At 40.4% G+C, this 18,306-nt stretch overlaps 1 protein-coding gene across 4 annotated transcripts in view; it reads right to left on the reverse strand.

Moving 5' to 3' along the window:
- LOC126745700 (RNA-binding protein 33-like) overlaps nt 1-18,306 on the reverse strand; it is a 120,205-nt gene that overhangs the window by 44,420 nt on the left and 57,479 nt on the right. For all 4 annotated transcript variants that reach the window (XM_050453671.1, XM_050453670.1, XM_050453673.1 and 1 more), the window contains one exon: nt 16,074-16,268. In XM_050453671.1, coding sequence (XP_050309628.1) covers nt 16,074-16,268 — 195 coding nt within the window. The remainder of the gene's footprint in view (nt 1-16,073; nt 16,269-18,306) is intronic.

Genomic DNA, 18,306 nt, shown 5'->3' on the forward strand with positions numbered 1-18,306 from the left:
GTTCAAAATAATAGCCAGTGGTGCCACGAAATTTATCTGCTGTATCTACAGACCACCAAGCGACACCCAATATAGACGGCTCTTTTTGAACCTGGTTGATTGCATTAACCATCTGCAAATTGACCACCCAAGCGCAGAAATCATCGTCATGGGTGATTTTAACGTTCACAATATCAACTGGCTGCACTTCTGCAACAAGAACTACGATGAAGGACGAGAAGCTGAGCTATTTGCCACCATATGCGGGCTTACGCAGCTTGTGGAGGAACCTACCAGAATCCCCGATCGAGACGGCGAGTTCGCGAGTCTCCTAGATCTGGTCTTGGCTTCAGACCCTGACTCGTACACTGTATCAGTACATGCCCCCCTAGGAACATCGGACCACAAATTGATAACAGTCTCTTTCCAGTTGGAGGTTAAAACGCAGGATCCTCCGATGCCGCGGAAGGTATGGCACTATAAATCAGCAGAGTGGAACCATCTTCGGGAATTTTATCGCTCATTCCCTTGGAAAGAAGTCTGCTTCAGAACCAATAACATCTCAGAATGTGCAAACTAAATTAAAGAGACGATCTTGGCAGGAATGGAAACTTATATCCCTTTTTCTACTAAATGCGGATCAAACAACAAGCCATGGTTCAACCTGAATTGCAAAAAGGCAGTAAACACTAAAAACGCAGCATATCGCAAATGGCGTCAACATCCTTCGATCGAAAATCGGAGGAACTTTTTAGCCTCCAGAAATAGCTGCAAGCGAATTATTGATGAATGCAAAGAGAGTCACAACAACAGGATCAAAAACAAACTGCTAAACTGCCCAAATGGAACAAGATCTTTCTGGTTGGTATCGAAAGCCGTTAGTCAAGGATTTGCTAAGTCGGCCTTGCCACCCCTAACAGCAGATGATGGTTCTATCGCGGTAACAGCAAGGGAAAAAGCCAACTTACTGGGTAAACTCTTCGCATCCAATTCTACTCTGCACTCGCAAGGCAAAACACCGCCATATTTGCCAAGGGTGAATTCATCGATGGGAGAAGTTTCGTTTCCCCAACGAATTATAAATAAAATTCTTAAAAGCGTAGACACCAACAGAGCTTCTGGACCCGATGGATTTCCAGCCCTAATACTAAAACGTTGTGCAGACGAATTGACTCCTCCCTTATGTAGACTGTTCACGGCATCGTATAAGCAGGGCCAATTTCCAACAAGCTGGAAAACTGCTCGAGCGCAAGCTGTACCCAAAAAGGGTAAGAAGACGATGCCCTCCAATTACCGCCCGATTGCCCTAGTTCCAGTATTATCGAAGATTATGGAGAAAGCACTCAATCAATAACTGTTAAGATATCTGGAACCATCTGGACTAATCAGCGATCATCAATACGGCTTCCGAAAGCTTAGATCCACCGGCGATCTTCTGGCTTACGTCACACACTTGTGGACGGAGGCCATGGAGAAGCACGGCGAGTCCCGCTCAGTCGCTCTTGACATTTCTAAGGCATTTGACAGAGTGTGGCATGAGGGACTACTAACCAAGCTCTCCTCAATCGGCATACAAAACTCATTATTGAATTGGATCAAAAGTTTTCTTGAACAACGAACAATCCAAGTAGCCGTCGATGGATACCTCTCCGACAAATTTAACATTAACGGTTGAGTCCCTCAAGGATGCATTCTATCCCCCACCCTTTTCTTGGTATATATCAACGATTTGCTAGGAACCACTGTCAATCCAATCTACAGCTTTGCGGACGATAGCACACTTATTTCCACATTTAAGTCCGCCAAACCAACGACAGCCGCAAGTTCTCAGAATCTTAGGCAGCAACAAGTAGCTTCAACCAACAACGATATTAGAACAATCTTGGAGTGGGGCGATAACAATTTGGTCAATTTTAACGCTAAAAAAACGCAGGCTGCAGTATTTACGATGAAAACTAACCTTGGTGGCCCGGAGCTGGTTATGGCAGGGAAAACATTGCCAATGAAATCATCTTTACATCTTCTAGGACTCGAGGTCACCAACAGTGTCTCCTGGCATGACCACGTTGCCGAGGTCGCCAGGGCGGCTTCCAAAAAACTCGGAGTGCTTTTCAAAACGAAAAAACTGTATACACCAGAACAGCTGCTGACTCTTTATAAGACTCAAATACGCCCTTCCCTCGAGTATTGCTCGCATGTCTGGAGCTCTGCACCCAAGCATAGTTTAAACCTGCTGGATTCTATACAGAAGAGAGCTATTCGTCTTATCGACAAACCAGAACTGACAAGGAGTCTGGATAGTCTGGAGCATAGGAGAAAGGTGGCTGACCTCTGTTTATTCTACCGTTATTATCACGGTAAGTGCTCCTCTGAGCTGGCAGGCCTGATCCCACCCAGGGCTGTTCCGGCAAGAAGGACGCGTCTAGCAGTTGCGGCTCATCAACATCGAGTCCACCTGCCTACCCCAAGGCCGTCGCTGTGTCGGGACTCATTCATCTGGAGAACATCTTCTTTGTGGAACGGGCTTCCACCTCACATATTTCCCGACGCATACAACCTACAGCGATTCAAGATAAATAGAAAATAGAAACGTATCATCCATTTTTCTCTAAGAGACCAAACGAAAACAAAAACAAAGGTAAGGACACAAAGTCACGGTCTCATCCAATCTATATAATTTCTTAAAAAAGCTTAAAAGCTACACGTGTTTCGCTCCTGTCGGAGCATCATCAGGCCTAAAAAATACATTAAGATATTTTTCAAAAAGAACGCTTATAAAACTCATTACCTAGACCTACACAAACCGTTCAATAAGAGAAAAATAAAAGAAAATGTGCAAAAACTTGCGTGTCCTCTAATCTCTTGTGTATTTTGACTAAGGTAGCTTAACTCGACAGCTCTGGAACCAGTCAGCTACAACCAGGGTAACGACCACATGGGCAAGTCGATTTCAGGCAAGTTCCAATCCAAAATCGCAGAGCCACAGTACAATGCTCAGTCCAGGCTGTGTTGAGGCTCGCTTCAGCCGGTTGCCAACAGTGTTGGGATGACCAGAAGAAACCAGAGAATAAGAAAAAGGAGAGGCCTCCAAGGTGGTGAGCGAGGCCTAGAGTCTCGTTTTGTGGTTATAAAATTTCAAAATCCCATAAATGGTGTGGGAGCAGCCGACCAAATCCAAAAATATCAGGTCAATCCGAAATCCTCTCGGCTACAACTTCCCACTAGACGTTCATCAAATTAAACCCCAAAACTTGGGAGGAATATTTTTTCATTCAACCGAATTCCCGGCAAGATGAACTTAAATTTTCCTTAAAACCACAAAATGTCGACTGTTCTTTCTGAGTTATCAGGAATGGCTACAGGCTGGACAAGGCACTGACCACCGACCAGACAATGACAGGTGACACTTGAACACAGTGAACTTGTCACTCTCTCTCTTCGACACGATCTGACCCTGCCTCTTGGTGCAAACTACGCGGAGCCTCACTCTATCAAAATAGAAATTCCGCGATACCACAGCAAAATGATACTCCTCGGATACTAAAACATGGAAAACAAACAAAATTTTCCCAACGGGGCTACGAAATTCCAATTTTCCCTTACGTCCCTCTGTCTGATTTGTGACGCTCCGTCATCCGCCAAATGGAAACCAAACTTTAATGGGAAACAGCAACGCTGCCAAACCTCCGCAACAACAAGTGTGTCAATAGTCATTACTGTCAATCACAGTCACTGTCAATCGGCTAGTAGGGTTAGAAACCAGATGTCAAGGCACGTTTATTTACTAAAACTTAACCTAAAGAATTGAAGGGAAATATAGCAAGCAAAACTGGGGAGGCCAATTTCAAATCAATTAGGATACCTTGTCCAACATGATTCCGCTATAGAAAAAAGTATTTGTAAGTTTTCCTACACTAACGGATCACCGTCTAAAAGGTCTTATTTACTCCAGTCATAGCGCAATCTGTGGCACAACAGCACCCTCTAGAAGTCCCTCCATACCCCAGACATATACCGGCCTCATAGAAACTCTTGACAAACAAATCAAAGGTCAGAAAGTTCCCAACACCAGGTATATGAATAGGGACTAAGGAAACATAATCCTGACACCGCAGTAAACATCTGCGGGGGTTCAGCAACCTGTCAGGCGCGTCTCCAGGTGGCGGATAGGAGAACGGCCGGAAAACCAGAAATGGTTCCGGTTAACGGTGACTATAAGGGAAGCCAACGGGCCTACACCCGTCCGAGCCAACTGAAGGTCATCGTCGCGGACCAGCTATACACCGTAAACCGTCCATTCGGCGCAACGACCCCCATGATCCTGAAAGGGAGCGTGGGGTACGTGCTGATGAACGGCACGGGGGTCTGGGCTTAACCACCCGGACCGCGTGGTGAGAACACTATAAAATCTCCCAATTCCTAGGGTATGGCGCGCGCCAAGGGATGCAAGACTGGGGGGAAGCCCAGTCACTAGCGGCCAACTCTGGGGAACAAGGCGCACCCCAGTGTATCCAGCCTTACCCCTGCATGCGGGGCTCTGCAGGGGTGGACCACCCTTTCCCTAGCTACTCGTGGGAACATCTAGGATGGACCAAAACAAAAAAACCAAAGAAGGGGGCCAAGAGCAACCTTTGCCAGCAATGGCGGCACCTAAAGGAACCGCTGTTGAGAAGTCAACGGCGGGGCCGCAAGGAACCGCCGCTGAGAAAGTAAAAGAGGGACCTGCCGGGAGGAAACGACCGTCGGGGGCTCAAAGAAGGAAAGCCAAACTGTTGGCGGCCAAGGGAAGGGGGGGGACGGGGCCCAAAGAGGCACTGACACCCACCCAGACCAAGGCCAATACGAGCGAGACGCAAAAACGACATCGCTCGGAGGGAGAAACTCCGCCGGAGTCAAAACGACCCAGGAAAAAGCCCAGGGGCCCAAGACGGGAACCAGGGCTGTCCTATCGGGATGCTGCGGCGGGGCTAAGAATGGCCATAACAGCCAAAAAATACCCCGAGGCATTCGTCTCGGAGGAGCAGGCAAACACCCTAAAGGGCTGGCTGCTCAACAAAACGCTCGCTCTGCAGAGCGGATCACAAATCGCGCCCAAGTTTGCAGGCGTAAGCCACGGTGGGGGAATCCTTCACATCACCTGTGTCGACGAGTCAACTAAAAATTGGCTCGTCGGACTGGTGCAGAAGGAAACTCCCTGGGAAGGGGCTGAACTCCAGATAACGGAGGACGGCAAACTTCCCAGACCGGTGAAGGCAATAACATGGGTGCCGGGACCTACTGAGGAACCGAAAGCACTCCTACACAAGCTGGATGTTCAAAACAACATCAACACCAGCTTGTGGAAAGTGCTCGACATGAGGAAGGACCAGGACGACAAGGGTTGCCTGGTAACGCTCCTCATGGACGAGAAATCCTGGGCCAAAGTAAGGGAAGCGAATCAATCGCTATACCTTAACTTTGGCAGCATAAAAATTAGACTCTTGGCCGGCAGCCAAGAGAAAGAGAAGAGGGACCAGGCAACCCCTATGGAAACAGAGGGATTGCCGGGAACCTCTTCCTCCTAAAATCGCTCTCCGCAATGGGTGCGAGGCTGATACAAATTAACCTCCACCACTGCAAAGCAGCCACTGCGGCCTTACAAAAATGCATAGCCGACAACAATATTCAGATAGCCCTGATTCAGGAACCTTATACTTATAGGGGCCAGATAAGGGGACTAGGAAACCTCAACGGGAGACTAGTGTCAGACCCAAAAGAGGGACCTAACCTAAGAAGCTGTATCTTTATAAGAAAAGATATAGAGGCCACACCGCTGTGGGAGTTTTGTGACAGGGACACAGCGGCGGTCAAAGTACAAATCAAAACAGCGGAGAGGAGCTACGATACAATAATAGTATCAGCATACTTTCCGCACGATCAACAAGGGGAACCACCTCCGACAACAGTTCGGAGGTTGATAGACCATCAAAGATTGGAAAACCTTATAATAGGCTGTGACGCCAATGCTCACCACACTATCTGGGGAAGCACTGGAACAAACAAACGGGGCGAATCATTATTAAATTACTGTGCTGCCTCCGGTCTAAATATACTTAATGTGGGGGAGGAACCGACCTTCGTCAACATACTCCGCAGAGAAGTAATTGATCTAACCATTGGCAAGGGACGCATCTGCGACCTCGTTAAAAAATGGCATGTATCCGACGAACCAAGTTTGTCGGATCACAGGTACATAAGATTCGATCTAGAATCTATGGATACAAATCCGGAGACCTACAGGAACGCCAGGAAAACGGACTGGGACCTCTTCAATGAGATACTAGGACGCGAACAGGAAAACTGTCCAACGGAGGCAAAAGACAATGTAGAGCTCGTAGTGCTGACAGAGTCAGTCACTGAGGCTATTAAAATTGCTTTTGAAAACTCATGTCCACTAAGCAAACCGCGTCAAGCAGGGAACACCCCATGGTGGAACCAAGAATTGGGCGAGCTAAGGAAGACAGTAAGAAAGCTTTTTAACAGAGCCAAAAGAACTGGCGAGTGGAATCTATACAGACAACACTTAACCAGGTACAATGATGCTATAAAAAGAGCAAAGAAAGAAGGGTGGAGGAAGCTATGCCGGGACCTAACAGAGACACCAGCATATGCTAGACTCCACAAGGCAATATCCAAAGGGCCACGACAAACCCTAGGCTCTTGTCTAAAACCCGATGGAGAATATACGACAACCGAGGAAGAAACGCTTGGCTTAATGCTGAACACGCACTTTCCGGGATCGAAAATTCTCCACCAACCAGAACATACCCAGGACCCAACTCCTATCATTCCGAACAGGGGCAAAAGGGAACACTGGGAACTAGCGAAAAAGGTAGTAACCTACGAGAAGGTTAAATGGGCGATAAATTCCTTCAAACCATTTAAATCTCCCGGAATGGATGGCATAATGCCAGTCATGCTACAGCGGGGTAGCGAACTGCTGCTGCCTGCACTATGTAAAATAATGCGGGCAAGTCTAGCCACGGCGCATATACCAGAGAGTTGGAGGGAAGCAAAAGTAGTATTTCTACCAAAGACGGGACGCGACTCCTATGCGAAACCTAAATCCTTCCGACCAATCTGCCTTACATCATTCCTCCTAAAAACAGAGGAAAAGCTTATAGAAAGGCATATCAGGGACAATGTATTACGGGTCAACCCTCTACATCGACACCAGTATGCCTACCAAACAGGTAAATCTTGTGAATCAGCGATTCACGAGATAACCCAGAGGGTCGAACAATCTCTGAACAACAAAGAGATCGCCCTAGGAGCTTTCTTAGATATTGAGGGAGCATTCGACAATACGTCATATGACTCAATCAACCGTGCGATAGCAGCACGAGGAATACATCCCATGATTGGCGGCTGGATAACCCAAATGCTAAATCATAGGAAAGTAGCAGCAAATCTCAACAGCACAACGGTTAAGGCCAAAGTGTGCAGGGGAACACCGCAAGGGGGCGTACTGTCACCGCTGCTGTGGAACCTTGTATCGGACAGCTTGCTGATACGACTGGAGAGGCAGCTTATCCTTGCTATAGGATATGCTGACGATATAGTCATCCTTACACGAGGGGGTAGTCAGGCTTATGTATTCGAAAAAATGCAAAGAGCCCTGACTACTGTCGAGCACTGGTGTGAGGAAGAACAACTAAGGGTAAACCCCACAAAAACTACTCTGGTTTCCTTTACCAAAAGAAGGAAACTAGAGCCCATTAGAAACATAAAATTTTATGGAGAAAATCTGCGACTTGAAGACGAGGTCAAATATCTAGGTATAACCCTGGATAAAAAACTCAGCTTCAAGAAACATGTAATCCAAGCTACAAATAAAGCCACGAAAACTCTTATGTACTGCAAGAGAATGTTCGGTAGATCATGGGGACTGTCACCAAAAATGGTACATTGGATGTACACGACAATGGTTAGACCCATCATTACATACGCAGCACCTATATGGTGGCATGCGGCAGAAAAGAGGACTGTAATACAGATACTCAACAAAACACAACGAATAGCATGTCTGGGCATAACAGGAGCGATGTCAACAACGCCGACTGCTGCCCTAGAGAACCTGATAGGACTAAGCCCGCTACACTTAGTGGTACGGGCTGAAGCTATAACGGGGGCGAAAAGACTGCTGTCAAATGGCGCAACAATCCTATCGAAAGATGGGCACAATGCCCTATTTGACAAAATACAGGACCTTGGGCGCCTGGCCCTAAGAACAGACAGAACCAAGGTCACATACCTAGACAAACCTTTTATCATCAAAGAAAAAAGGGGACCACTGGACGCAGAAGCGAACAGGCTCAGGCAAAGAGGTTACTCAGTATGGCACACGGCAACCAAACGATCCAAGATTGGGGTAGCTGTGGGCATGGTGGAGGACGAACAACAGGGCAGACAACTTATGCTAAACCTGGGCCTCGAAACAACAAATTTACAGGCAAGCATAATAGGAATTCAAACCTGTGTCCAACTGATGAGAGAAGGGCTGCCAAGAGGCAAAACCTTCGCAATTTTCACAGGAGACCAGGCTGCGACACTTGCACTACAACAGTTCGAGACTAAGTCAAGGACTGTGCAAAGCTGCTGGGAGGATCTCAGGAACCTCGCCGAAGCGCAAAATAGGCCAGAGATAATCCTAGCAGAGAATATGGGCAACAATAAGGCTGCAAGAAGGGCTAACCAACTTGCAACCCAGGGAGCCAGCAACAGCCTGGTAGGCCCTGAACCAACATGTTATGTCAGCGATAAGACCTGGAAGAGGGAAATCGGCAACTGGCTAACAAACCAGAACAAATTCTACTGGGAGCAGCTGCCAAAGATGGAACAATCCAAACAACTTATAGGCAGCCCACCCTTCAAGAAGGGTGAGAACATACTGGGCCTCTCCAGACAACAACTGCGAAAGGTCGCAGGGCTACTTACAGGCCATGCACCCAGCAGGAAACACCTGCATACGCTAGGGAAATCAGTTACCTCGCTATGTAGGGGATGCAATGAGGAGGACGAAACAACTCTTCACATACTGTGCTTCTGTGAAGCATTTAATCAAACCAGGGCAACATTCCTGGGGGAAGAGAAACCCGCACCAGAGGGTATAAGAAATCTACCACTGGGCACAATCCTGGACTTCCTTGAAGCTACAGAATTGAACCTATGGGACTAAACATATGGGACACAATAGGACTGCTTCTTAGCAGACCGCAGTGTAGGGAGCCACAAGGCACCACCCAGCGGTGGAGTTTTAGTGGGTATAGGAAGAGACAGACTCGACACTGAGTCCCACACTACTGGGGGCGGCGCCGCGTAACCAGTGTTCATAAAGAATTTCTCCACCGACCCAAAAAAAAAAAAAAAAAAAAAAAAAAAAAAGGAAACATAATACGACTAACTCCACAGAGGTGTGCTGACAGGATAGGGTAGGTAAATACATTCCTAAAAATAATCAAACCCCAAAAGCCTTAAAAGAAATAAATTGCATTACTATCAAACCCCAAATTCCATTTATAAAACTGTAAATCACACAACCCTTTCAAGCCGATACCAAAACCCATAAACTTTTGCCCGAATTTATATGAAATCCCATGTCTTGGGACACACTTCCATAATCTTGTCAGAACATCTGATTGAAGAACTATCTGTCAGAGCTTCTCAGGTGGTAGAGGGGATGCGGGAGTGGTGTGACAATCATGCTCTGAAGCTAAATGCTGATAAAACCGGGCTACTGACATTCTCCAAAACTTTACCTCAAAATTCCCTACTAGTAAAGTTTGAAAAAAAGTCTCTTCGAGAGGTAGCTTCCTTAAAATTCCTTGGTATACAAATTGACTCCTGTCTCACATGGGTCCCACACATAGACACTCTTGGCAAAAAACTAAATAGTTTCTGCGCGTTAATAAGGCGTCTACGAGAAGAGCTTTCCCTAAATTGTCTGAAGCAACTTTACTATGCATCGGTCCAATCTCTAATCACTTATAGTGTGAAGTTTTGGGGATCTTCAACTGACGCCGTGTCAGTCTTTATAGCACAAAAACGCATCATAAGATGCATGCTCAGACTCACACCACATACGTCTTGTAGGACTTATTTTACTAAGCTTGGTATACTCACTGTATACACTGTATACACAATGTTAGCTATTTTTGCAAAGAAAAAACACCTGCATCTTTTTCAAACTAATGAAGATCATTATGCTGAGGGTATGTCTATTGTGACAAGGGGGAGAGCTGAACTGAGTGTCCCAATTCATCACTCTGCCTTTTTTCAAAGATCTCCTGCCTTTGCTGCTATTAAAACATATAATAGATTACCTCTCGCCCTAAGGCAAGAGAAAAATATCATGAAGTTTAGGAAAGACACTGCAAGGTATCTGTTGGGCAAGTGTATCTATAGTTTCGATTTACAATTTTAAATGTGTATTATGATTAATATTAAGGGTTTGTTTACTAATTTATTTATCTTCATAATGTATCATACTTGAGATACAAGTGGTAAAGTAATGCACCCAGTATTATGTCCAACATTATCTTTTTGTTCTAACTATTTTTATTAGCAGTATGTACTGTGTAGATGTTATCAAATTTTAATTTTGTTTGTTTTGTGACGTTGCTATTGTCTATTTTAATTAGATCTTGAAAGCAATGAAGAAATTATTATTATTATTATTATTATTATTATTATTATTATTATACTTTTACGTTTGGTTGGACAATGAAGCAGGCCGCGGAGCCCAGGAAATAGGCTCCTGTTTATTTAAGCATATTATGGAAAAAGTCAGCCCTAATGTTAAACAATTAGTTCTTTGGTCCGACTCTTGCGGAGGGCAAAACCATAACATAAAGATGGTTTTAATAATGAAAACTTTACTAGAGACTCATACATCTCTTGAAAAAATTTCCATGCGGTTCTTGGTGTCAGGCCATAATGACTCAGATTTTTCCGATGTGGAATGCGCTCTGAAACATCAGCAGAGGCTTTATCTTCCCGATGATTATATTCGAGTTATGGAACAATGTCGCACAAAAAACAAATTTGTGGTCACACGTATGAAATCCTTAGACTTTTTTACAACTGCAGAAATTGAAAAAACAATTTGTAACAGAAAAACTGATATTAACAAACAAAAAATAAGCTGGCTTAAGTGCCGATAAATTTTAATTAAAAAAATCCAACCACATTCTATCTTTTTTAAAGAAAGTTTTGAGGACGAGGTATACATTGAAGTAGATCTGTACCAGAGAGGTAAACAGTGGTAACTCCATTTTTACTCGATATGGAGTTAATATCATTTTCGAACTGAACTTCTTCAATTTTATATTATGGTAAAAGATAGTAAGTCCTGCGTTGTGATCATGGTTGTGAAAATCTCCACATATCAGTGGGGTAAAGAAACGTATCTCCTGACACGTTTCCCTACGTCCAGTGTCGCAATGTGGTAAACAGTAGTAAGTCCGCGGAACGTAAAGTACCGGCATAGTTAATTACTAATATTTTAGTGCTTGAAAACAATGGAAAGTGATGAGAGTGATAGCATGTTAAAACGTATTGTTGGTAAAAGAGTGCGTTTAATAATGGGGCAGGTGAAAATTGCAAATAATGACAATGAACTAGGTAATAATAATTACAAAAATAAAAAGTAAGGTTATGTTTATATTTCTAATGGTATTGAAATATAAACTTGTAATTTAATAAAACCACATTACTTTTTTGTTTACCTTACTTTTACCACAAATTAAACCAAGTATCTATGTTATAACCAGGGTTAAAATAAATTGATTTTTTAATAAGAAAACCCAGCCCAAGCCCTTTTGGCATTCACATTTTTTTTAAATTAGATATCGTGAGTTTTTTAAGTGTTAATTATAATTAATAATTTACATTTAAGAAAAATTATATTAATAAGATAAATCCAAAATCTCTTAAGAATTTAAGGGCCGGTGCATCAATGAAGGGTTATAAAAGGGTTAAAAGTTGAAAAAAACGTTTAACAAAAGTTTAACCGGGTTAAACTTTGAGTTACCATGGTTACACATTATTTTTTTTACCTTTAACCCAGGGTTAAGGTGCTAACCCTGCATTGATAAATCGGCCCTAAGAGAAATATACATTCGCGTGTCCGTGTTTTGGATTAGCCCTGGATATGCTAGGTCATCCGTATTTTTTAGTTACTTTGGGTAATATATAGGTAAAAACTGTGAAATGAAATGTCAAACTCCTACAAAATCATTTTCTGAAGAATCCCTTAGCCATGTTCCGTCTGATAATGGTAAGACTTATTCTTAGTTTAAATTAGCAGTTTTTTTTTACAGAAATAAACGTGTCTTTAGGGTATACCTAAAAAAAACTTTATGTGTTTTGGTTTTAGGTTCAGGTCAGTTGTCCACTTCAGAACCTAGTACAAAAACATTAATAACCAAAGAAAAGCTCTTGGAAAATGTACAAGCATCTAATGGTAAGACTTATTTTTCGAATATGATTTTATAAACTTTTTTCCAAAGAATGCCTCGTAGAATTTGATTTTTTTAGAATAAAAGTTTATAAAGTTTTTGGCCTAAAACGGAAGACTAAAATAATAACATTTGAAATTTCACTTAAACCCAATAATTTTATAATCTGCTTTTGTTCTAGATTTAGAAAAGCCGGCCACTTCAGAGCCTAGTAGAGAAACATCGTTATTGCACAATATTCAATCATATAATGGTAAGATAATTTTTTGATGTTTACGAATTTTACGTAATTACCTTTTTTTGTTTTAGATCAGCCATCCACTTCTAGGGGATCGATTCTAGAATACATTGACAACAGTGATGATAGTTTAAAGGATCCTAACGACTGTCTAAGTAGCGAAAATAGTGACGACGATGTAGAAAATGGAGAAAAAGGAAGACGCGACAACCGCGCTTTAGAACAGTCAAAAGTAATACCTGGCAACACTGACACTGACCGCGACGAAGTGGCGGGTAGAAGCGAGAAGCGATCGAAAGAGGCTGCATACGGTCGTCTTATTGCTGGACTTTGTTACCACGTTTTGTTTTCATGTTACCTACTAATTATTATAAGTATTTATATCTAAATAAATCGGCTTAAAAGTACCAGTACATCATTACAGTCCACTCAACCAGAAAATTCTTATGAAGAAATCCGAAATGTGTTTTTTACTCAAGATAACGATCAGGACGAAACACATAATAAGAATAATGATCAGGCTATACAAAATAAAGACGAAAAACGAAAAATAAAATCAAGAAAACGCATAAGACAGATTGACAACTGGCGAAGCACAAAAAGGTCAAAAGCAACTTTAAAAGGCGAAGAACATGTGACAAAAAGGGAAAAACCATTATGGCAAAGACACTTAAGTCAGGCTGTGCACCTTGCAGACGAAACTGCACCGAAAAAATTCCTGATGCTATAAGACAACAGATTTTCAAGGAATACTGGAGTGAAGAAAAGAATTGGGACATAAAAAGACAATTTATTCGTTCGCACGTTGAGTCAAAACCCACTGAACGTCGCAGACCCAAAGACAACAGTAAAATTGGCAAAAAACAAACTATTAACTACTTTTTTGATGTGCAGTCGGAAGGTTTAACTAAAAAGATTGATGTATGTAAAACCTATTTTTTAAACACTTTGGGAATTTCGGAAATCGTTGTTCGAAATGCTTTAAAAAAATACACTGCCTGTGGCTTTGTTTCGAGGGACATGAGAGGGTGACATGTGCCACCCAAAAAACTACCAGAGGAAGTTCTTAATGGAGTAAGAGCACATATAAAATCCTTTCCATCCTACGAAAGCCATTATTCTCGTGAAAAAAGTAAAAGACAATATTTAGGGCCAGAACTAAGCAGAGAAAAAATGTACAAGTTATATTTAGCTAAATGTGAAGAGGACCACATTCCCAAACATCAAATAGCGAAGCTTTGGATATATAAAAAATGTTTTAATACAGAATTTAATTTGTCGTTTAAAAAACCTTCAGCTGATACTTGCGATAAATGTGACAGCTTTATTTTAAGACTTAAAGACTCCCAAAGTAGTGAAAAAACAGTTATCCACGAAGAATATGAAAATCATTTGAAGGAAGCAGATTCGCGATACAAAATCAAAAAAAATGACAAAGAACGGAGCAAGAATTCAAGTGACAGCATTAAGGTTATAATGCTAGATCTTCAAAAATGTCTTCCCACCCCGTACCTTTCAAATAATCAAAGCTTCTATTACTTAAAGCTGTGGACTTTAAACCTGACTATTTATGACTCAACAAATAATTTGTCATACTGCTTAGTATGGGATGAATCCGAAGCTGGGAGAGGGGGCAACGAAATCGCATCAGTACTAATTAAATGGGCAGTAAGGGTTCTTGCTGGATCTACTATAGAACACTTAATTATTTGGTCCGACAACTGCCCCAGCCAGAACCGCAATATTATTATGATGCTCAGTTATCTGTGGCTACTAAAAATTTGTCCAAACTTGAAAATTATTGAACACAAATTTTTACTGAGGGGTCATACACACATGGAAGCTGATCACGTACACGCTCTTATTGAACGGACTTCAAAAAAGCAACCAACCATGAAAATATGTACTCCTTGGGACTGGCAACAATTAATAAGATCCACAGGCGCAACTGTTATAAAACTAGATATTTCTGATTTTAAACATGTTGACTATTTGTATAGTCAACCTAACTCTCCTTTTATTAATAAGAAGAAAAATACTGAAAAGCAAGACTTTTTGATATCTAAAGTTGTATATTTTCAAATTAAAGCTGATCATCCTAGCACTATATTTTACAAACTGAAATTTAACGATGAAGAGTTTAAAACTTTAAATGTGACCAGATCTGTTCGAAATCCAATGCCACTGCCCAATGAATTGCCTAGTCTGCCGCAGTAACTTAAAGGGAATAACAAAGAAAAAAACATGATTTTTTTATGAAAAGTTTGTAGTGGGTTCCTAAGCAATTTCATAATTTTTTTAAAAATCTTCAGATTTCTAAAGCAAAAGGCCAACATTGATTTTTTATCTTCTATGAATCCGAATTTATTTGTTTAATAAATTTTTAAAAAAAAATTTATGTACATTAATAATGTTAACCTAAAGAAATAAAATTGGTTGTGCAACATAAAGCTTAAATTTTTATGATTACCTGTTTTTTTCAAATAGGGGTAAAAAGTCGTCCAAAATTAAGATACAGTTTCTAAATTAAAATTAAAATACAAATTCAAATAAATTAAAAATAGTGGTTAATAAAAACCTTCATAACGATAAGTTAAATACCCCAATTACACTTTCGTACAATGTAGAATAACCACTCATATCTTAAAGTGAATTAACGTAACAACTTATTTTCCTTATTACTTTAAATATTCCTTTTATGGACATACCATTGTTTACCTCTCTGCTATAGAGATATAAAAAAAGGCAAGTTGGAAGGCCTAACACCAATACCTTTAAAGATTTTTTTCTACCTATATGGGCAAATGGTAAGGAAATTTCTGCTCCAAAACTACAAGATATAAAATCTGTATTACATCTTATACCACAAGATTGCAAATATTTTTATAAAAACCTTAATGGTAGCAAAGATATAGATGAAGTAGATGGGTTTAGTGGGTTTGTCGATTTTGATTTAGAGGAAACAGATAGTAATTAACCAAAATTATTTGTGGCAATTATAAGATGTATTCTTAAGAATAATTAATATAAATATTTCATTAACATATGGTTTTATTATTTTCCAAAAAAGAAACAACCCACAAAAACAATTATTTTCTGCCATATTATAAAAAAAACTTAAGCAACCCACAGAACTTAATTAAAGTAAATAAAAAACATATCTAAGCATAAAATAAGTCAGTAAGAAATTAACTTTAACCTAGAATTTTTATTTGAATACAGAAGTTTTCCCAATTTTTCTCAGTTATGTGATTAGGTGGGTTGGTTCCTTTATACAGAAAGCGGTCCAAATATGATGGTGAATAATTTTACTTTACAAGATTTATTATCGATTATTGTTAAACAAAAGAAAAACTTACCCGTTCACGCGTTTGACCCTGAATCAGTCTTTGAACTGGCCTAATGTCTTCAGTATGTGCTTCATCATTATGCTCTGTTTCGACTTGCTTAAGTTGTTCTAGTCGTCTTGCCTCTTTCCATTTTAAAATCTCCTCCCGCTTTCTCTTTTGTTCTTCAATTTTTCGGCGAAGGTCGGCTGTAGCTGTATCATCGTCCTAATAATTGGGATCAATTGTAAAGATATAAATAATTGCGATTAGTTTTAATTTAGTTATACAGGTTGAGGAATTGAAGATTACGCATTGTTCAAAACAATTTTCTGTTTTTATTTTGCACAATACATGACATTCAATACAAGAACATTCTCTCTTTTTTTGGATTCTTATCTTACATTAATGAAATTACAAGACCTATGTCAGGAACATGTATCGACCATTATTTTGTTAAATTGTGCACATTTTTTTTTAGAAATGTCAAATCTTATATATTTAATTACATCACTGATCACTACCCAATAGTATTGATTTTGGAGTACAATAAATCAGTATTATTGTATATTATAAATTATGACCAGTTGCAAATGGATTTAGAGCAAGTAAACATGGCCTTTTTTCCCTTGTAATAACCATGTTAATATATTACGTTATTATTTAAGATAATTTTATCAATAAATTAAAATATTATATAGAAAAAAACACGCATACAATAAATCGAACAAGAACAAATGATAAGCAAAGGCAAAATGGTAAACAGTGGTAAGCAAGTTTGGCTTGATAAAAAGTTACTTATGGCGATAAATAATAAAAACGATCCTTTTAAAAAATGTATACAACAATAATGAGAAGCTAAAAGCAGAATACAAAAGGTGCAATAATCTGGTTAATCGCGACATAAAAAATGCCAAAAAAGAATATATATCTTCACAAATAAATAAAAGTAAAAATAATAGTAAGATCCTATGGAAAAATGTTGATCGTTTGTGTCGCAGAAAGAACACGGAGCAAAGGCAGATAACAAATTTAAAAAGCGAGAATGACGATATCATTTCTGAAAATAAGGCACTGTCAGAATATTTTAATGACTTCTTTAGTAACATAGGACCAACATTAGCCTCAAAATTTAATTGCCAAGAGAGTTTAGTTGAGGATACATTTGTGACAGAGCCTATGTAGCTGTTTTTGACCGATCAGCAAGAAGTTGAAAAAACTATACAGGATGGCCATTTGAAAACGAAACAGAGCCTATTTTGGGTCCCTCAGAACATTTGCGAAAAAATCCTCGGACCCGTCAATTTTTGATTCAAGGGGGAAAAATTTTTTTGCTAGTTTCGCCCTCCTGAAGGCAAAGCCCTAGCGGAGGTGACAAGGGCCCCCAAAATTTTAAATGAAACGAGGGGCCGAGTGATACCTTATTTTGAAGGTATTTTTATGTGGATTATAACCCTAAAGTTTTAAATCATTACTATTTGCCTAGTCTATAAAGGGGCTAATAAAAGTTACAAAAAATTTTTAAAAAGTATAATTTTAAATAAAGGGCTTAAAGATAAAATCAATCAAGAAAATGTTCAAAATGTTGGCCTTCGACTTCCATACAATAATACAGATTTTGTTCAAACCTTTCCCGTACATTTTGCAAAATTTCTGGGGTGATTTGACGACATTCATCAATTATTTTTTGTCGCAAATAGGCTGGCGATGTTGGCTGACTAGCATAAATTTCAGTTTTTAAATGGCCCCATAAAAAAAATCTAAGGGGTTTAAGTCCGGGAAACGAGGGGGCCATTCAATAGCTCCTCTTCTTCCAATCCATTGTCCTGGAAACGTTTAGTCCAAATATTGACGAACCCTTGCAGCATAGCACCCCACTGCGCCCCATCTTGCTGAAATACTAGACGATTTTCCAAGTACCTGTTGTTATTTTCTAGTATCTCCACTAATGCTGGATGAATTGTATTTTCTAATAACACCAGGTACATCTCTCCTGTTAAATTGCCAGGTAAAAAAAAGGGGCCTACGATATGTTTACCAAAAATGCCAGCCTAAACATTTAATTTTTCAGGATGTTGTGTATGCACCTCACGAAATATTCTGGGATTTGAATCAGCCCAATAGCGACAGTTGTGACGATTCACAGTACCGTTTAGGAAAAACGAGCATTCATCAGAAAAACATACATTAAATAGAAAGTGTGGATCATTGGCGGCTTGTTCAGATATAGTTTCCCAAAATTGTACTCGCCTATCAAAATCGTCTT

This window comes from Anthonomus grandis, chromosome 16 (assembly GCF_022605725.1).
Source record: "Anthonomus grandis grandis chromosome 16, icAntGran1.3, whole genome shotgun sequence".
NCBI lineage: Eukaryota > Metazoa > Arthropoda > Insecta > Coleoptera > Curculionidae > Anthonomus > Anthonomus grandis.